Source organism: Macaca nemestrina, chromosome 16 (assembly GCF_043159975.1).
Source record: "Macaca nemestrina isolate mMacNem1 chromosome 16, mMacNem.hap1, whole genome shotgun sequence".
NCBI classification, from domain to species: domain Eukaryota; kingdom Metazoa; phylum Chordata; class Mammalia; order Primates; family Cercopithecidae; genus Macaca; species Macaca nemestrina.
The window spans coordinates 87913198-87935865 of NC_092140.1; the positions used below are offsets into that span (position 1 = coordinate 87913198).

At 38.7% G+C, this 22668-nt stretch overlaps 1 protein-coding gene across 2 annotated transcripts in view; it reads right to left on the reverse strand.

Moving 5' to 3' along the window:
• The window catches only part of LOC105491762 (FRAS1 related extracellular matrix 2), a 223377-nt gene that overhangs the window by 143620 nt on the left and 57089 nt on the right, over positions 1–22668 (reverse strand). For both annotated transcript variants that reach the window (XR_011614885.1, XM_071081459.1), the window contains exon 3: positions 2144–2290. Coding sequence is in view for 1 of the 2 variants with exons in the window: in XM_071081459.1 (XP_070937560.1) it covers positions 2144–2290 (147 nt within the window). In the remaining variant the exon portion in view is untranslated. The remainder of the gene's footprint in view (positions 1–2143; positions 2291–22668) is intronic.

Consider the following 22668-nt stretch of genomic DNA (forward strand, 5'->3'; position numbering starts at 1 on the left):
TAAAATGAATAATAATCTTTGAGAATATACATCTACAAATTTCATGTAATTCATGATTTCTTAGCTGTACCCAAGTGATACTCTGTCTTTTGCTATAATGCAATCTATGTCATTCTAAACGTCCATAAATAAAAGTAGAGGTTGTATGGGAACAGTTATAAGCAATGTATTCACTGTAGAACTTGTATGAGGCTACCCTTCATTTTAATCTGATTTCCACTCCAGGTCCTAGCATGAATTCTGTTACCATCTTCAATGAATGAGGATATGGGCCACACACAGAAAGCTTCCCAACTTTCTGTCATCCAGGTCACTAAGTAACCATGTGAAGTAAACCAAGTAAAGCCTATGAGTCTTTGTAGAACTGCTGGTATTCCCATATTCATAGAAAATAATAGTTCATTGAAAAAAACACAACAAAAAGAGCTCTTGTTTGACATTTTAGCATCCAGCTTAAGAAAAAAGAGGCGGTGGAGAAAAAAAAATGCAAAAAAAAATTTTTTTTGAAATCTTTTTCTATTGTTAACTTTCCCAGTGCTATCCAGGGGCCTGTTGTGAGTGAAAAATTAAATAAACTCACCAGGAGTGGGAACTCAGGTAAAAAATAGATAAACCTATTCTTAATAATTGGTAAGGTGCTCTGCTTTTTAGTTATGATTTTCCCTATGATTTATTTGCTATATGTTCAGGTACAAAGCAGAGTTAAGACCAACTGGTTCCTGATGATAAGACGGGATGTGTACATGTGCGCAGACAATGTGTTCCTAAACAAGAGCGCACTGAGAGCACTCAGAATATCCTAGGCTAAATACAAAGCATGAGAAGCCAGCCAGGTGGAGGCTCATGCAAAATGAAGATGGAAGCAGAGGCTGAGGGTGAGGCTGTGGGGAGACCAGCCCCCCCTGCAGCCAGAGCAACCTCAAAGACAGGGAGAGTGTCTTGTGAAAACCCGGTCTTCTAAAGTTAAGAGGAAAAAAAAAAGAATTTTTAAAGTGAGGGATAATTAATATTCAGATTCAAAACATGTCAGGGGAAATCAAAAAGAGTGGTGGGGTGTTGGCTGCAGCAAAAGTACAGCAGGGTTGTGGGTGTTGGGGAGGGATGTTGGGGGTGGCAGGATGTGTATTTCTGTGCATAGAGGTCTACTGTTTAAGGCTCTTTAAGTTCATGGACCCGGTAAAATTTCAAAATAGTCATTTGGAGACAAGTATAGGTTTACTAACTTTTTACTTTGCCAACATTTTCCTAGATTCCTACCTTAGTTGATAATCTCACTCATTGAAATCTTCTTTTTTTTTTTTTTTTTTTTGAGACGGAGTCTGGCTCTGTCGCCCAGGCTGGAGCACTGCCAGCTCCGCCTCCCGGGTTTAGGCCATTCTCCTGCCTCAGCCTCCCGAGAATCTGGGACTACAGGCGCCCGTCACCACGCCCGGCTAGTTTTTTGTATTTTTTTTTTTTAGTAGAGACGGGGTTTCACTGTGTTAGCCAGGAGAAATCTTTTTTTATCCCATGCAAATTCCATTGGCCTAGATGTCTATAAAATATATGGTACCAAAACCAATATAATTGCTTCAGGTGCTGCCATTTTTATCAACATATTAAATATTTTATGCCAACCATATTGCTGCTTAAAAGTACCAATATACTGCCAACTTTATTTTATGCTTCTATGAAAATCAAATATGAACTTGGAGTTGAAAAAAGGTTTCATTCGTTTGCTTTTGACTCTCGGTTTTATTTAAACGAAGTAAAGCAGAGGAAAATGATTAGTATTTAACAATTTACTGCTGGTTACAAAGAGAGGACACGACACTCATGTTTCAGAAGACTTTTATCTTATGGATAAATTACAGATTTGCCGAAGCTCATTCTAAGATCCAGTGACGTTTATTTTTATTTCATAACTTATTGTTCCTGCTGATTTTTACATCAGAAAAAGATCACATGTACATAGAAGGGTTGAAGAGATAAGTACCTTGACACAAACCTGTTGCTTGTTTCTTTAGCAGTTAGATAACTTTTAAATCTTTAAGCTTGAAAACGAGATCAGTGAACTAAACTGATATTTTAATCACTGTAGAAGAATTATAAACGTTTGCTAGAAAAATAAAATTTTGAGACAGAAACAAAAAATTAAACTTACTTATAAAAGAAGTTTCTCCCAAGTAGCCTCTACGTTTAAGAACAACATCTAGAAATTTGGAGTCCTCATTGATCAGGTAATATTCCTTTTCAAAGGAGATCCATGCCCAATTCAGACGAAAATGCTGGTTGGTTACCTTGTTTCCACCTTGAAAATAAAAAATTAAAGCCATAAATTAGTGCTTTCTTGAATGAGTGATCTTAAAAATTCCACAGATTAATGAAGCAACATTAACAATCAATACAGCTACTTAGTTTGATGCACAACCCTGGAATATGTACATGGAAATACAGCTTACAGTCTAGGGACTGTTACACATAAATTCTATCGCTGACATAATTCTTCACAAATTCCTTGCTGTTTTAGGAGGGGAAGTAGGTAACGGGTAGGAAGTGCACAACTACCAGAGGCTATTCAGTTTAATCCTAAAACTAAACATCCAACTTGCAGGATAACTCACTTCCCACAAGGTGCCGCTGGAGAGCAAGTTTTCTAATCAGAGGGCTGCAAGGCTCCTTTGTGATGTTCTAAAAAAACACACACTTCACAAATACCTTTTTCTGGTTCACGGAGCAATTGGGTGGAAGGTTTTAATTATAACCACCTAAGGAAAAACAAATATCCCTTCTCCGCCTCCCTTCCCCGCTATATTCCACTCCATTCCTTAGAGCAAACAGACAGTGCTTTTCATTGATTGCCATTCCACTCTGAAGATAAGGTTTTCCCCTCCCATCTTCCCACCAAAATGGAGCTGGCTGCCTATCAGGAGAAAATAAACCTTGTGTGTGATCTTTCTAATGTGAAAGCGACTATGTTGGCTAAATGAAAGGAAAAATAGTTATCAGCTGATCGATCACTCTGCACGCATCCCTCTACTTCTTTTGATCTACACCAATTATTTCAGAGTAAGGTGAGGTTTACAAACAAAGGCATCAGTAATGCCTTTTAAGTCTTTCTGAAAGTGGCTGTGGAAAAAAAAAAAAAAAAAAAAAGCCCAAGTAACAAACACAGCTAGAGGCACAATTTTCATTCTAGTTTCTTCTCTTTGCAGTTCACAAAGAGCTTCACTACAGAAAAGGAAATGAAAGAGGAAAATCTCAAAACTTTAATAGATGCCAAAAAAAATCTACACAAGGGAAAACGTTGAATGAGTGAAGACATGGAAATATGTACATCTTTGCTCGAACTTTTAAAAAATAAAAACTGCAGCTACTTTCAGCTATCAACGTAACGTGTACTAAAGATTAAAGAGAATACCCTGTACAACTGAGATTATGTAGGGAAATTGTTTTCTTGTTTACTGTTGTTTGACTTTCAAATTAGCACAAGCCTTTTGGACAGCTATGTGCCAATGTGTGCAAGGGGCAAAAGATGGTTATATCATTCAATCTTGTAGGTCCTTCTGTGGGATTTTTGCTTTAAAAGAAGCAGAAATGTATTTGCAAGGAACTATTCATTGCAATATTTTCTATAATAACCCCAAACCTTAAAAACCATCTTATAGTATATCAAATCAATAAAATGTTATTCAACTCTTAAACAATAAATATTATTGGAACACCAAAAACACTTAAAAACACCACAACAAATCGTACTGATGCTGTGATCGTAGCTTTGTAAAATGAGGCATGACACAGGTGTAGCTGCTTGGTGTTTTAAATGATGGGATTATGGACTTTCCTATTTTTAGTTAATTTATCAACTATAAAATATAAAGAGATTGGGGTCGGGCATGGTGGCTCACGCCTGTAATCCCAGCACTTTGGGAGGCTGAGGTGGGTAGATCACCTGAGGTCGGGAGATCGAGACCAGCCTGACCAACATGGAGAAACCCCGTCTCTACTAAAAATGCGAAACTAGCCAGGCATGGTGGTGCATGCCTGTAATCCCAGCTGCTTGAGATGCTGAGGCAGGAGAATCGCTTGTACCCGGGAGGCGGAGGTTGGGTGAACCGAGATCTCACTATTGCACTCTAGCCTGGGCAACAAGAGTGAAACTCTGTCTCAAAAAAAAAAAAAAAAAAAAAAAAAAAAAAAAAAAAAAAAAGATTGGAGAGCCGGAATTTTGTGTAAGTTTGTCAGTTTAACAAGGAAACTCATTCCACATTTTGCCCTGATGAAAATTACTATGCCTAACGTCTGCCGCACCCTGAGTGCTGTTCTGGAGAGGAGAGGCCATGGGCTAGGAGGCTCCTCAGAACTGGAGTCCAAGGCCCACCCACATCACTTCTAGCTGCAGTCTGACTCTGACCAAGTTACTTCTCTAGATCTCTCTGTTTCCTTTTCTGGAGAGTCAAGTGAGGGTGATGCTAATTAGCACCTGTGATTTCTTCGACGATTGGCTCAGATAACCCATATACACACACAGTACTCTGAGGTCAATAGTATCATTCAACAAATGCAAGCTCACTCTGCCCTGCCACACCACGCATGCCCAAGCCCACCCTGCAGGCCCACTGCTGGACTACTATTCGTCTGCCTGACACCCACCTGTGCTCATTTCTCCTTTGCCCCGCGTCTTGCCTACAGTTTTGCCCATATCAAGTGGACTTTTCTGTTTTTTTTTTTTTTTTTTTTTTTGAGACAGAGTCTCGCTCTGTCTCCCGGGCTGGAGTACAGTGGCCGGATCTCAGCTCACTGCAAGCTCCGCCTCCCGGGTTCACGCCATTCTCCTGCCTCAGCCTCCCGAGTAGCTGGGACTACAGGCGCCGCCACCTCGCCCGGCTAGTTTTTGTATTTTTTAGTACAGACGGAGTTTCACCGTGTTCGCCAGGATGGTCTCGATCTCCTGACCTCGTGATCTGCCCACCTAAGCCTCCCAAAGTGCTGGGATTACAGGCTTGAGCCACCGCGACCGGCCCAAGTGGACTTTGCAGATTTCCAGGTTCATCCTGACCTACCCTGATTGTTCCCCTTGCGCTCTAATCTGCCCATTTGGAGGTCAAGCCAAGATTCTTGCAGCTCCTGGGATGTGCCACCCTCACTCTTTCCCTCATCCCTGTCCTCTTGCCTAACATGAGGACTGGTATTCTTCCTTGGCTGACACTTCCCACTCCTTATCGCTGCTCTATCCCCCTCCTGCGTGAAGCAGCTGCAGCTGCTCCAGCCCTCTCATCTCTTTGTGATTCTGCAGCTGTTCTCTTATTGATTACTCTGTATAGTTGTGCACTTTAGTGGGTATCCTCTCATATTTAATTGTATGAGTTTACTAATTGTACTAAATTGCACTAATTTACGTCAGGAATTGAGAGTACCCATTCTTTCGTTGTTGCCAATACTTGTTCTCATTGTTTTTAAAAATATTTTTAAGAATTATTGTGCTTATGTTCCATTACTTGGAACATCATCTAGAAAGTAATAGAAAAGATAGAATAATATGCAATTGACTAAATTAGTACATAAACCAGCTCTGATTTCAAAACAAATTATTAGATGAAAACACCTTTATACCACACTCCTGTCCACTTTAAATTGCGGTCCCAGCAAGCCTAGGTTTCATTCCAAACTTCTTGTCATGCTCTCCCAAGCCTTTTCTTGTCCATTCTAACACCCATGTCTTCACATCCCATCACTTCCCCCTAAAGAGAAATATCCAGCATCTCACATCCAACCTCTCACTCTTTTCTGGACAAAGGTGGCTGTTTTTGTATGTGCTGTGTCTTCTGCTCAGGACATCCTCCGTTTTCCTACTCTTCCTGGGAATCCCTCTTCCTCTACATTTTAACAACTCTTAGCTAATTTTAAGATTTGATTCTACCCTTTCCTGAGATATTCCAGAAAATATAATTCTCTTCTAAATATGGCACATTTTAAGAGTATCGAGTCACTGAGGGCTTCTCTCTTCAGTTTTTATAAAACAGCAAGCCTAATGCAAACTCCAGCACTCTCTACCCCTTTATTCTGATGAATTTTTCTCTACAGTACTTTCCAAAATCTTATATCCTATATATATTTACTTTTTTTTTTTTTTTTTGGTCATTTTCTGTGTTCTCCCACTGCAACACGTGATCCAGGAGGTCAGGGAGCTCATTTTACTTATTGTTAGAAAAATGCCTATTGCATCAATTAGAAACTCTAATGTCTGGGTTGAAAGTTCTGTGGTCCTTCATTTATTGAGCAATATAAATTTTCTATGTAAATGTAACATATCTCTTTCATTATTGAATCTTTTTATTTAAAAAACAGTAATTGGTTTAATGATACCCTTTCTAAAATGTTGCATACTTCTTGAAAGACTTTAAGTGATACATAAATGTGAATTATTGGAATTTGTGTTTCTCTAAATGACACTTTCAGGGATTACTGATGACTAATGGGCTATTTAACCCTTCCATTCCCTTTGTGGATGGTTTTAGAGATACCTAATTTCGTCTCTACTTAAACATCTGTAAAAATTATTTCCAGGGTTGTACCTATGTTCTGAAAGGACGAAGGTGCCAGGTTGCTGGTTAATCAGAGGTTTTGAATGACACATAGCTGAACAGTTTGCTAGTATTTCATATGTACAACCACCACCTTGAGATTTTATTTCAAAATACAATGCAGAAAAAATATAAAGAAGCTTTGATTTGTAAGAAAGGGAGATGGTCCAAAGTAACTATTATAGAAAATTTGGAATTCCCACTAAAACTGGAATTTTAAACCAGAGCATATAAATAGATATTTAACTAGAAAATATGAAGTCTATAAAGCTTAACCCTGAATGGAATGAAATACTACGTAACTCTTCTGAACCTTACACATGTGAATCAGATTTGGTTTCAGAATTCATAAAAGCTTAGGTACTCACTTCTTATGCAGGAGGGATATAGAGATTCGAGGAACCAGGCTGTAACTTATTGTAACTCCCTTTACTAAAACTGTGACCTTGTATAATTGAACTCTGTATTTTATTGAAAGAATAGAAAGATACTTTATTGACTAATTTGTTACCTATCACGTAAACTCCTCTAAAACCTCAATTAATGGAAATAATAAACGTTGACACTTAAAAGCTACAGCTTACTGAATGTGAAATTATAGATGAAGTTAAATAATGTTGAAAACTGACACATTTTTACTTAAACAAAATTCGTTGCCTTTCTAAAATAGGTTCTGTCATTTATGATGCACAAGGAGCTAGTCTCAGCACCTCATTTGAAAAAAATTAAAGTCCATGACTCATGTCATAAATCCACACAACAGGTGCCTGACAGCTGATAACCACACTCCCAAATGCCCTGTCTTCAAATCCTGACACCAAAGCCATTAAGGTGTTGATGAAAAGACCTCTTTTGAACTTATCCAGCTGGTCTTCAGACTTCTTCATTTTCTTCAATTCTAACTCAGTAGTTTTTCTTTTTTTAGAATAACAAAGAATATCAAACTCCAATTAGCCCTCCCTAAAAGCTCAGGGCTGCCTGATCTCTCTAAAGACAAAGCATTTCATCTTCAATAATATGAAACTAGTGCCACAATTTTGACTTGTATTTGATAAAGGGGACATGTCCATTTAGCTTTGACAACACATTTCTTCTTGGAGAATCGTTACAAATAGAAAATATTGTTGGTAATTTCTAGCTTGGTAAAATCTCATTTGCCCAGAATAAAGCTCAGCTTCAAAGCTGAACTGAAAATCAACTATATAGAAATTTTTAAAAGCTGGATGTAGTCCTTTAAATCAGCAATAGATATAGATATTTATATGAGAAAAGGTTAAGATAATAATACTATTACCTACTTTACTGGGGAAATCAGATCATTTGATTTTCGTTATTGTTTTAGAGACATGGTCTCATTCTGCTGACCAGGCTCGGGGGCAGTGACACTGTCACAGCTCTCTGCAGCCTCAAACTCCTGGGCTCAAGTGATCCTCCTACCTCAGGCCCCTGAGTAGTTGGGACTATAGGTGCACGGGGCAGATAATTTGATTTTTAAGCAGATTTTTAAGAAGTCTTGTTCTCTTAGACAGTAAGGACAGTGATTAGCAACCACGCAGCTACCATCCGAATCAATGCTAGTAATGATGGTGCAAATCTAAAATCAAAGTTAAAATAAGGGATTAATTTCACTGCCATTTCTGTGATAGGATGATCTTCTCTTGAACTTTGCATTGCCTTAGAATCTTCCATAGGGGAATATCCTTGAGCTTGTGGAATCCTGTTCTCTGGCCCCTAAAGTCAGACTGACTTCACTCTGCTGAAAAGCACCTGGTGCACAGCTGAAGCCGACTTGGCTCTTACCCTGCCCCCAGGGGCTGGCATTCAACCGCAGGAGATGGCACGGGCACCTAGATAATGTGCACAAACTAGAGCCTGGCAAATGCTGTGAGAGGCACTGATAATGAGCTGTGGGAGTTCACAAGAGTGAGGGATTACTGTAGCCCGTGGGGATCAAAGACAAATTCATGGAAGAGATAGTGTTTAAATGGGGGCTTAAGTACAGGGTGGTATTTAGACATTTAGAGAGATGGAGGGGAAGGCGTTCCTGGAAGATTAGGTATAAGAAGAGAGATAAGAAATCCGGTGGAAAAAAAAAGGAACTTCAAAGAATTCAATGTGGTAGGCACTCAGGGCATTTACTCAATATTTATTTCCTTCTCCTCCTATTTAAGAGATTGGATATTAGAGACAAAGAAGGCGAGGTCAAGATACATCTGCAGCCCGCCCTGGATCATCCAGAGGTGACTCAGGCACTGAGGGATGTCAAGCTTTAGACTACTTGATAATTTCAGTATTGATTAGTCCAATAGTAAGGTATTCAAGAATTGCTGCTTATGATAATTGTTATATCGTTTTCTCCCTTCATTCTGAACACTCCCTCCTCACCATTTCCATTGCCTAACACATTCTGAAAATGAGGCAGCACAGCACAGGGGTCAGATCCACAAAGAAATACGGAGATTTGGTAGAGAAATGTAGAGAAAGAGGAATGGGGCCAGGTGTGGTGGCTGGCACTTGTAACCCCAGCACTTTGGGAGGCCTAGGAAGGCAGATCACCTGAGGTCGGGAGTTTGAGAGCCTGAACAGCATGGTGAAACCCTGTCTCTACTAAAAATACAAAAGTTAGCTGGGTTTGGTGGCAGGTGTAATCCCAGCTAATCAGGAGGTTGAGACAGGAGAATTGCTTGAACTTGGGAGGTGGAGGTTGCAGTGAGCCAAGATCACGCCACTGCAATCCAGATTGGGCAACAGAGCGAGACACCATCTCAAAAAAAAAAAAAAAAAAAGAAAAGAAAAAAAAAAAGAGGAGTGGCATGACAAAGACCCAGGAGGTAGAGGGAAATAGGCACAGCACCACGACACACGTTGGTTTCCATTGGACACACACGGCTTGTAGTGATCTTTTGGGCCATTTTTAGGATAGGTATGTACAAACACAAAAGAACAAATGGAGCTATGATATCTTAGAAACTGTCACACAAACTACACTGAATTGAGATCAAGTATGGATTATTTCATACTCTACTCAATATTCTTCTGTAGACAGATAAGAAATGGCCAGACTATATGGAGGTGGAGATGGATGCTGACAAATATATCAATGTTCACCTTACAAGCCAATAGTATCACAATCCACATTACTATGTGTAATTTTATTTCCTGAGGACATGATATGGTTACATATATACCCACCCCAGGTGGGTATCAGCTGATTTTCTCGGGCTATAAAGGAGCCTGTGGAGAGAGAACTCCTGGTAATGAAAATGGATGTCAGGCAAAACAATGGACTCTATACAAAAGTTTAATCATCTGAGTGTAGGGATTCAAAATGTAGTGTAAGTTTTCTCATCTCTAATTCTTGCCCAGGCTCCTGGATGTATTTTTGGATTCCAGGGAAAGAAAGCAGCTGTGGAAATCTAAAGGGATGCTTAATTAGTCTCTTTTTTCACACCAGGGGCCAAGCAGCACACTTTTGGATACCCTTTTCCTTCAATAGAGAATAACAGAAAAGATCACCACACAGCTATGTGGTCCACCCCTGGGGGTTCCTGGGGCCACAGGGAGGGTTCCTCCTATGGAGGAGCTGGGCATAGCTGTGATAGGATTACTAGTAGAGCTGTGCAGATGTTGCTGTGCAGATGTTGAGCAAATGAGCTTACTATGGAGAACACCTATCCTTGGGGCAGAAGTGATATTAAAAATAATCTTGACTGGACGGACGTGGTGGCGGCTTATGCCTGTAATCCCAGCGCTTTGGGGGGCCAAGGTGGGGGGATCACAATGTCAGGAGTTCAAGAGCAGCCTGACCAACATGGTGAAACCCCATCTCTACTAAAAATACAAAAGTTAGCGGGTGTGATGGCGCGTGCCTGTAACCCAGCTACTCAGGAGGCTGAGGCAGAATCACTTGAACCCGGGAGGCGGAGGTTGCAGTGAGCTGAGATCGTACCACTGCATTCCAGCCTGGGTGACAGAGTGAGGCTCCATCTCAAATCATCATCATCATCATCATCATCATCATCATCATCTTGGCCAACCAGTGGCATGGGCTTTGGCCAATCAGAACTGGCATAATATAGGCATTGGACAATCAAAACACACAAAAGAGAAACCATAACACTCACCAAAAACAAGTGGAACTCAAGTGTAGGTATAAGCTGGCTGAATTCAGCTCAGCCTTGGGGACTCTGAAAATGCCTGCAGAGGAGAGCTGGACAGATTGAGGACCATGGTCAGGGTGATTTTGATAATATGCACATTATCTCAATGCATCTCACAGCAACCCTGCAACTTAGGTATTTCCACATTCTATGCATGAGGTAAATCAGTGTCAGATTAAACTAGCCACTTTACGTTCCCAGGGGTGTAGTATGTGGTAGATGTAGCATTCAAGTGCAGCCTGCTAATATTCTTCCTATACTTCCTCTGAGTCTTCAGATGACGACCTTTAGGTGACTATCCTATTTGCAGGCTACTCTAGCTTAATTCTAATTTGCTTAACTTAATTTATAAATTAGTGCTACTGGAAAGAAGCAAAACTGTCATCCGAGTAAGTTTCCCTCTACTATCAGCTCTGATTCTAGTGAATAGTGAGGCCCTCAAATGAGGAGTATTACATGATGAAGCAAAGGGTATGAAAGTTGGTTAACAAATATTTGAGACGGATTTATAAAAAATTAACACAAGCTAGGATTTAAGACCCTCTGGTTTGATGAATGAATTTGGAGCCAAAGTCAAAATCCAGGGAAGTCAGAAGGAAAATCCTCCTTCTAGGCTGAATAATGTGCCTCATCAGGCCACAGCCAGGTTGGAATGGGAATCTGCAAGCCTGAGCCTGCAGGGATCCTCTGCATTTCTCTAAGCACAGCCCCCCTCCCCCAGCTCCATTCAAAAATAAAAATAATAAAATAAAATAAAACAAAAACGATGTGTTTATTTTCATCCCCTGCAATGGAAAGGGAGGAAAAGGAAGGACGAAACATGAATTTACATCCCCTTACCTAGGGTTTAAGCGTATTTCCTTCATCAAACCTGATTTAATTAAGTAACACTGCTTTCTTAATTAGAAGCTTACACTTAGTGGAATGAATGTCTGTACTGTTGATAGGCATGCTTAGGATAAGGAATTCAGGTGTATATCTACAGAGGACAAAGGACAAAGCAAATGCATAATTGCAAGATGAATTCTCATTTACAACATTCAGGTTATTAGATTATCATTTGGGGTCTAAATTTCAAGCTAATTTTGTCATTTTAACACTGTGATGTGAGTGGCTGAGAATTATTTTTTCCTGAACATGCAAGTATAACACTGTATTTTAAATAAGAACACAAACTAACTCAAGAAATTATTATGTGGGTGAATAATACAAACAGATGCCAAGCATTTTAGAGCAGAATGAATGCTGGATTCCATCTTTTCTCACTGCTCCATTTTACCAAGATTCAGAAAGGTTGGGATGTGAATAAGATTACAAAGCATTTTGAATCCCCAGAGATTTCACTCCTGGTTTAGTGATCTTTCCATTTAACAGGCTGTAATCTCAAATACGGTTCTTAAGCATAAGATTATTTTAAAATGTGTTTAAAATTAAATAAAATTATATGTGTATATATAATTTGGGAGGACTTACTTTATTTTCTTTAAAGCAGCCCAGAGACAATTTTTTAAATTATTTTTCACTTGTATAGAAGTTAAAAAAATGTTTTAAATACTATACTGTTACAGAAAAAATTACCGCTTTACTAAGAGTTAAGTTCGTCAAGAAGATCCACACCCTCTTCTTCCTCTGGGGAAGAGAAAAAAATACAAAACAAAACACCTGGTGCAGCAAGATTTCATGCATGCACTGCCTGAAGCTACAAATAAATTTATTAGATCTCTGGCAACACATTCTTAAAATAAACTTAATAGCCTTCAGGTCTCTGTTCAAACCAGAGCATAATTCCTTTTGTGGCGCCAGACTTCTCCCCCCACCCCAAAGGAGACTGAGCTAAAGGAAAGCAGTGGTTCTCTACACTTCTCCACCTTTTTGAGTAACCGGTTTAGCACCATTTAGTTAATTCTCTGTGAAGTGAGGCTGTTTTCTAATTCCTATTTGTATAACAGTACCATACACAGACACTGTCATTACAATTAACATGGATTACAGTCTGAACTGTATCTTGGATTATCTTTTGAAAATGTGGTATATCCACATTAGGAGACAAAAATATATAAAGGGAAAATACAAGTACCTTCGTCTGACAGTTAATAAGAAAACATTTTTTTAATCTGACTTCTTTCCATTATGACCAAAATTTAAATCTGATGGTTAGTATGAAGAGATTGGAGTGGGGTGGGAGAAGAAAAGCCATTCTATGAATTAAAATACTGTGAGTGAATCGTAACTCAGAATCCCAGAAAATTAGATTGAAAATTAGAAATAGGAACTTCCTGAAGATAATTTTAGTTTAATTTGTTATTATTGCTTTTAAAATCTAAGTTAGGAACATGTTCTTAGTTCTATTTGTTTTCAGCAGCAAAATCAAGATTTGGAAGTTTTAAACTACTAGACTTAAAAAGACGTATATTGCATTATACCTGGTTACTTAGATACTGCTCCTGTGAGAAGCTAAACGAGATGTGTCACTGATCTCTGTCAAAAAGGAAGGAGAGAAGGAGGGAAAGAGAAAGCAGGGTGGGAAGTGACAGTGTGGGGGAGACAGACAGAGACAGAGACAAAGAGAGGATGGAGTAAAATAGCATCAATGTCATACATTTGTTTTTCACATTTTCTTTTCATTTATTTCAGATTAGTTTTGCAAAGCTAACTTTGGTGCTTAGCTTTGGTGTAGTATTATTTAATTAGTTGAACCCCTTGGTGATTGCTCTGATCCCTTTAGAACTGTGCCAGAGCTACAAAAGCAGCCCTTCTCATTAATTTCACTATCTCAGATTAATACAAAAGCTGTTCATTTTGTATATTTGGCTGCATAAAGGAAAACACACACACATACACACATACACACAAAGTAAGTAGAAAAACAAGTTGGTGTGGTCTTAGAGCTCCAGTCCTTGTTAGAAAATAAAAGTTAGACAATGTACAGTTTTATTTAATTGATATTTTGGAACGATTTCCATGAAAAGCACATATGTTAGGAAGTATAAAGTTGGTTCACATATAGTCCTTTCTGTGAAATGTAGACTCTAGTAAGGAGGGTAAACCAAATGCTATACATACATTAAATACAACATGTAAGGTGAAAAGCTAAACAGAAATCTCCTGCAGCTCAGAGGAGGGAGGGGAGCACACTGGGTTGGAAAGACCCAATTAAAGGGTTGGCGCAAGGGTTGGTGGATGGAGGATGGGCCCCTCCCACAGGAAGGAACTGCAAGAAAATTGATTCAGGGAAGGACAGGGCAGCATGTGTGTGGGCAGGAATAAGAGTTGAGCTCTGCAGGGTTTGTGAAAGGAAAAGGGGAGGAGGAGATAAGCTGGAAAATCAGGCTGCTCACAAAGGAAACTTGGGGCATAGAGAGACATAATTCGCACCATGCTTTCAGAAATACAGATTTGGAGACAGCAAGTGTTGGCAAAGATGTGGAGTAAAGAGAATTCCTGTACACTGTTGATGGGAATGTAAATCGGTACAGCCATTATGAAAAACAATACAGAAGTTCCTCAAAAAAAAAAAAAAAAAAGATAGAACTGTCATATGATCCAGCAATCCCACTTCTGAGTATATATTCAAAGAATATGAAATCAGGATATTGAAGGAATATCTACATTCCCATGTTCACAGCAGCGTTATTCACAATGGCCAAGACATGGAATCAACCTCAGTGCCTATCCATGGATGAAAAACAAAACAAAACAAAACAAAACTGTGGTAGAATTGTTAGTGGAAATGTAAAGTATAGTGCAGCCACTACAGAAAACAGGATGGCTTTGGGAGGCTCAAAGGCGGGCAGATCGCCTAAGAGTCAGGAGTTCAAGATCGGTCTGGCCAATATGGCAAAATCCCATCTACACTGAAGAGTACAAAAATCAGTCAGGTGTGGTTGTGGGTGCCTGTAATACCAGCTACTTGGGAGGCTGAGGCAGGAGAACAGCTTGAATCTCCGAGGTGGAGGTTGCAGTGAGCTGAGATTGCACCACTGCACTCCAGCCTAGGTGACAGATACTTCATCTCAAAAAAAAAAAAAAGGAAAAAGAAAACAGCGTGGCTAAAAACAGAACTACCATATGACCCCAATTATCCCACTGGTAGGTATATACCCAAAAGAAAGGAAATCAGTGTATTGAAGAGATAGCTGCACTCCCAAGTCTATTGCAGCAATATTCACAATAGCCAAGATAGGGAATCAATTTAAGTGTTCATCTATGGATGAATGGATAAAGAAAACGTGTTCTATATACATAGTAGAGTATCATTCAGCCATAAAAAAGAATGAACTCTTGCCATTTGCAGCAATATGGTTGGTACTGGAAGTCATTATGTTAAGTAAAATAAGCTAGGCACAGAAAAACACATAACACATGAATCTCACTCATAGGTAAGTCTCACTCCCGTTTTTAAAACCATCCTCGTGAGATCCATTCGCTGTCACAAGAACAGCATGGGAAAGACCCGCCCTCAAGATTCAGGTACCTCCCACCTGGTCCCCTCAACAACACGTGGGAATTATGGGAGCTACAAGATGAGGTTTGGGTGGGGACACAAAGCCAAACCATATCAGAGGTACTCAAAGAGTCCATTATTTTGATTAGTAAAAATAAATGATGAATAAATTTTTTGGAGGAGTTTTGGTCCTAAGCCACTATTTAGCCAAAATCCAAATGCATACTATGTACAGGTTAAAGTTAGGCCCTACCCATTTCCTTCTCTCTCTTTCAACTTAGGAAGAAAATGAGGATCAGTGTGACAAAATTTTTCTCCTAGGCCAAGATAAACTACCTTTTGCTGCACTTGGTTAATATATGATGCAGGTGGCATTTTTGAATATGCTGAGGATTTGAGACAATGGTTACTACAGAGAATTCGTATTAATTGCACGCAGAAACTTTTTAAAGAGCAGACTTGGAAAGCGAATACATTGACTTCACAATTATTAATAAGGTCTAAACCAGTAGTTATTGGAAAAAGGGCAATAATTTTGCCCTTTGAGGAATGTCTGGCAATGTCTGGAGACAGTTTTGGTTGTCACAAGTTGGGGGGGAGGGGCAAGGCAGGGGGTGTTACTGACATCTAATGGGTAGGGGTCAGGGAGCTACAGATCCCACAACGCACAGGAGAGTCAGACCCTCCCGCTCAACACACACACAAAGCATTAGAATTATCTGGCCCCAAATGTCAATAGCGCTGGTGTTGAGAAACCGTGGTCTGTACTTGTTATATTGTGGTATATCAACATTTATAACCTAACATGAACATATGATCTGACTTTTCTTGGTAATTCATATTTTCCTATAAATTGAATTGAGAATATATATGATCAAATGATAAAACTGCCTCCTCTTCTTACATAAGTATGCAGAAATTTTCAAGTCCATCATTGATGTGGAAAAGTTGCCTGTAGGAAGTGTTTATTCTCTTGTTGCAGAAAGTAGTTGAGCCAGTAATTTTCCTACTGTCAAAATTTATGGCTAATCCTTTGGGAAGTTAGAGGTGAGGAGGGATCTTGAGCAATGCACCAAACTGTGTCAAAGTTTGATATTGTATGCATGATTTGGATTTCAGTATGAAATCAAATATGTGGGCAATGATTTCCATGTTAGATGTTTTAAGCAGATTAGGCTTCACCAAACCATGTTAGAGCTGAGAGCACAAAACAGAAAGGCTTCCTAAGGTAACTGCAGATAGACAAGGCTGGGCACTGAACACAAATTATCCAGACTTCCGTGTCTTTATTGTAGCTCAAAAGAGAAATACTACATGTTCCCAATGCACACTTGCTTGTGAGTACACACACATGCACCTGCACACACATGCATGCACAGCCTTACCTTGTTCTTACAAAGAACAAAAATGCCTTCCTCTCCAAAAACATAGAACACACAGCATCTTTTACATGTTTCTCCATTGAACAATTTGGGAAAGCACTTCCCCAAATAATTTTTTTTGAATCGTATTTCTCCTGGTAGTTAATAGGTATTACATTTATAAAAAATCACTCTATGTTAACTAAGGGAGAAATAAACTGGATTAAGCTATGTAAACAAAATTCTTACCTGCAGTAATTCCTAGGGACTTTAATATGTGAATATGCACTGAGCAAGTCTAAGGAAGGGATTGGAGCACACAGCATTTCTCAATCTCCTTTCAGCAGGGAACCTGTGTCTCAAGGCATCATGTTAAGACTCTGATCTACAGCACATATTTTGGGACAAGTTAGCTTTGAGTACAAACCATTCAAAACACAGATATGAGCAGAGAGCCTGTGTAGTATCAATCACATGCAGGTCACATAATTTTCATTTGTCATATTTGACAGTAATAGTTAGAAATGCATGTCATGATCTTGAGGAACAAATCCAAATAAAATTTAAAAATTTATTCCCTACCAGCAATACAAATTCTGGTTCATGTCATTTCCATTTCCTAATCCAAATGGCAAAATAAACATGTTAGTTTGTAGAATGCCAAGAAAAATACAAGTTCAGGTAAACACAACTGACTGCTGGTATATTCGTTCCACAGACAGACCACATTTATTGTTGGAACACACGCTTTGCTTTTCTTGCAGCTTAACAGTATAGTGCCCCAGCCCTTTTTTTTAATTAGTCAAATGCGGGATCAGATCTCAGAAGAGACAAAGGTTAGGATTTTGACCAGTTCCAAAAAACACAGCTAAAATCACCAACAATGTACAACAGGCTATGTCGGCCTCCTGTTTTCAGTTGGATCTTACTCCCTGTGGATATTTGAACCCTACGATCTGGCCAGCTCTGATAAGGGATTTAAAGGCTTACTAAGAAGAATGCTTCTGAAGCTATTAAAACAACCAGTATGGGAAGCATGGACTAAGCTGGGTTTTGGAAAGAGGATAATGCTGCAACATAAACTTTAAGGCTGATAAACAGATAAAAATTCTGAAAGCACATTGTTCCCTAGTCTGAACTTCTTCCTCACCCTGATCAGTAACTACTTCCCATGAGAATATCAATAAATACAACAGCTCTGTACTCATCAATTTTAGAAGAAAGTTGATAGACAATTCTGAGTCATTGATTTGCATCTCAACTGATTATGGTAATAATATTAATAAGTTGTATTGGAAAATACCTTTATTGACTGGAGAACCAAACGAGTTAGAAAATGAAAACTAACTAAACTTACTTCTATGTTATTTGTATAGACAAGAAAAAAACACATAAATGTGTGTGTGTGTATATATGTGTGTGTGTATTTGTATGTATATATTATACATATACACACTCACCAGGCACTCTGGAGATTTAGGGCAACAGATAAATACACACACACACACAGACACACACACACACACACACACATATATATATAAAATATACATATCAGCTTTATGCCCTCAAGAAACTGAAACCGAAAATTTGTATAAGAAGAGGAAATGCACACACAGAGAAAACCAGACCATGAGTACCCTTCAAAGAATAATAGAATAACTATTTTTTGGGAATATATAAAATTCTCAGAATGAATTCTTAAGACAGGAAAATCTCATAAATATCTTTTAATACCTTAATGATAACAAAGTGAGTCAGACTGTGGGGAACATCTATATTTCTTCTGTTTCTTACTCTCTTGCCTCCCTTTTGCCAATATAGGGGGCAAGGTAGGCAGCGATTGGGACCTTTTGCCAATATAGGGGGCAAGGTAGGTAGGGATTGGGACTCAAACAAGGAAATACCTGATAGAATGTACAGACGCTGGACTAAATATATTGAAACAAGGGAAACTGGGCTGACCTGCCCAGGCTTGTAAGCAAAGTCTGCACTAGAATATCTGGATGGCTTCGGAAGCTCCAACCCGGCCAGTGTTTGGAACTCTGCACCAGTTTCTACCAAGGACCCAGGAAATGCTGCCAAATTGCCAAAGGTGGTTTCTGTGCACCTTGTGTCTTGGTAAAATCTTCTTCCACACCTTCATTTGTTCCCTGGAAGAGTTAAATCTTCTTTTGGTCATTTAAAGCCCTTACTCCCTACATGGCAGCCATTCAACTCAGCGATTTTACTTCTTCCCTCCTGACTTAAACGACATATCCCCTCACCTGAATGCCATTGGCCAGGTACAGAGCAGCTTGTCTTAATTAGTTATTCAGCCTAAAAAATGCATAAGCTTATCTTTTCAAGGTTTCCTATAAATGAGGCTCTTTGAGACATAAAATATTCTTCTAGTAGAAGAGAAAATTTTAATCATGAGTACTTCAATAATCTTTGCCTACTTTAGACCTTTCCTCTTAGGTAATTTACCCCACAGTCAATTCATAAAATCATATGGTTGGTTCTCTTCCACTCTCTGCCTCCCACCCACTGGCCCTGTCACTTCTAGGGAGAGAGTTTCAGCTTCGAAAAGTGCTTTGGATATTGTGAGTAGGAATGTGGCCATTTTTATGTCTTATGGCAAAATCTTGAGCAGAACCTTACTGCACTTTACACTCAACACACCTATACATCATTACAAATCTTTCATTGGGAAAGGCCAGAGACATATTAATAGTAGCCTCATTGTGTACAGGTTTTCCCTACTTACGAACTTTTTTGCAAGCCTTATCAAAAGGTAAAGTAGGATTGAGATGTTATTATGCAGAAAAAGAGTTCCCGGTTATTGAGCCTATCTTTAGAGTTCCTACTTAGCATAAGTGGTCTAAAGACCAATTTAGGACAGATGAATAGAGACGAATACAACTATAAGATTTCTATAAAAAATGTGCACTTGCAAATCCAATAATGAGTATTTTTCACTGAGTTCCCTGAGGCAGGATTCCCTAATTTATATAATACAGAAATCATAAAAGTAAGAAATGGGATCAAATCCCTCAAATAGAGAAATTACATGCACTAGAAAGGGTATGACATTGGAATGTGAATTTAGCACAGGGAATAAAACAGAGGCTTGGCTGTGAGGAGCTGGGGAAGAAGCAAGGAGAGATGAGGAAGTCAAATACACACAGGGAGAAAATTCCTAACCTTGTCCCTAACAGGCAGGATATTGATAATTACCCAGCACTGACTCTGAGATTTCTGGTTTCAATCAGATTGAAAACCAGAAAGCAGAAGCCAGATTAAAACCAGAAAGCTCACAGAATCAGTGAGCTTGAGATGCTGGAAAAAACAACAACAACAAATGAATGATAGAAGCCAACTGTTTTCTATGGAAAATCTATGGTGATCCCTGAAAATAGTGGATTAGGGTGCCAACCTAGACTTCTTAGGTCAACAGAGGGGGAAAAGGAGGGCATTTTAATAGAAAAGACAAAACCATATAGGAAAAACTGTAATAAACCTGATGTTTTTAGGGAACTAATTAAACAGAACCTCTTTATCTTTATTAGCAATTATACCACAATGAAAAATAAAGAGGCATATGATGAGATGTTACTGAATATACCCATAGCTTTTATTAAGTATGGGATAGAAGTTCAAGTAAAATTTATTTAAAGAAAATGTGTCTCAGGATGGGTTTTGCAGCCTAGCTTGGAACTTCTTTATGAAGACATTTCACAAAATATAAACAGCATGCTCAGCAAAGTTTTTCTTTTTTAGTATATTTATATTATTAAAAAACATACTTCAAAATAATTTTACAATAATTGAATCAGATTAGAATCTGGTTAATTTGTAAATATCCTCAATTTATTTCAGATTCTATTCTATATACTACTTGTGTGTTCCTTACAGTTCTATTTTCCAGTTAGACATTATCTTAATATTTGAGGATTATTGGATCATTCTTCCTAATTAATACTTTAATGTGAAAGAATTCATTTGCTTTAGAGAAAACAAGAACAAGAATGTACATTGTTTGACTTCTAGTGCAAAACAGGTGATTCAGTGAGCTTCAATGTCATGTTAGTTTATAAACCACATAAATAATGGCTTCAATTACTTGTTATTGCATCATGGCCTCTGTGAGTGAAATTACTGTTGAAAAATCTGCCTAATTGCCTGGGTAGGAAAGTGGTACTATTCTCACTAAAGTGTTCACTGTTTTCCATAAAATAACTGGAGCTGGCTGGGCGCGGTGGCTCACACCTGTAATACCAGCACTTTGGGAGGCCACGGCGGGTGGATCACCTGAGGTCAGGAGTTCAAGACCAGCCTGGCCAACATGGTGAAACCCTGTCTCTACTACAAATATAAAACTTGGCCAAGAGTGGTGGCAGGCACCTGTAATCCCAGCTACTCGGGAGACTGAGGCAGGAAAATTGCTTGAACACGGGAGGTAGAGGTTGCAGTGAGCTCACATTGTGCCACTGCATTCCAGCCTGGATTGACAAGAACAAAACTCCATCTCAAAATAATAATAATAATAATAATAATAATAATAATAATAATAATTGGTGCTTTTAAAGTTAAGTAACAAGTTGGAATCATTAAAGGAAAAGCTAAGATTTGCAACCAGCCTGGTCAACATAGTGAGACACCGTCTCTACAAAAAAATTAACTGGGTGTGGTAATGTACACCAGTAGTCCCAACTACTAGGGAGGCTGAGCCAGGAGGATCACTTGAGCTCAGGAGTTGGAGGCTGCTGTGAGCTATGATCCCACCAGTGCATACCAGCCTGGGGGGAAGAACAAGACCCTGTCTCAAAAACAAAACAAAACAAAACAAAGATTTACCAAAAATCTGTAAACTAGAGTAATAACAACAGAATATTTTAGATGCTTTTCTTCTGACTTAACAAATGTTAGTTGTTCATAATCTTAGCTGACACTTTTTAAATTCAAAAATATCTTTGTGTTTATTCATTTTATCTTTTTTCCACCTCTCTCCATTCATTCCCATGAGAATTAGGGGGCTTTGTTTTTATTTATTTCGTTTCAGAAATAGTTTACTGATTCTCATCAATATTTATCTGTAATTATTTCTATAAAACATATATACTTATGAATGTACTTACATATATAATGTACACATAGTCATCTCATTAATCCATTCACCCTACAAATCACTGAGAGTAGATATTATAGGCTTGGAGCTATGCTGATGCTGGGGATGCAGACATAGAAGGCAAGCACATGATAGAGTGGGAGAAATGACAAAGAAAGAGAGCTTTATTGTTCTGTTCAGTAAGGATTAGGCTAGTGGAGAGCAAAGGCTGCTGTAGTGGTTTAGGGGTGGGACACACAGGCTTGATGACTCCAGAACACAATTATCAACAGCTGTTATTATACTGCTCTGTGATCAAGTGATGCCTCTTGGCTTATTGAGAAGTACAAGACTTTCTGTACTTGCACTAAGTAGTCTCCCTCATACCATTTAAGATTCTAGGCTTGTTTTAAAGTAGATTTTTTTCTTTCATCCATTGCTGTGAACTGTTAGCTGTCATGTCTGTTGTTAGTGATCCCTCTTTTGGGAAGCTCTCTATTCCCATCCTAATATTAATCTTGAAATTTGCTGGGGGCCTGAAATAATGAGACAAACTAAATTCTATAGGCTCAGAGTAAGGCAAATACAAGAAATCTTGCCACATACTATACATATATATACATATATATGTGTATGTGTGTGTATGTATATATCTAGCTATATATATTTTAAAATAGCATAATGGTAAGGAATGTACTATACAGAATGAGAAAAACCTGGGTAGAAAACTTACTCAAATATGCCAAGCATAAAGTTGACTTGAGCATCCCTGAGTTGTATATCTCAAGTGTATATTTGGATGCCAGGAGACCCTCACATAGGGGTATGCATGTCAGAAAGGTGGATGAGCTGGAGCATAGATTTAGTTACATCAATTTTGTCCATCAGGAGTTTGTTTTGCTTACATGCGCCTTCTTACCAGTGATCCATATAGAACAGTTTGCCAGGTATGTTGAGTTTTAGACCCATAAAGTGCTAACAGTATTATTGTCCTAGTTCAATGCCTAAATTATTGCAGAAATTCTGGTTCAGACCTTGCTATTGAGCCATC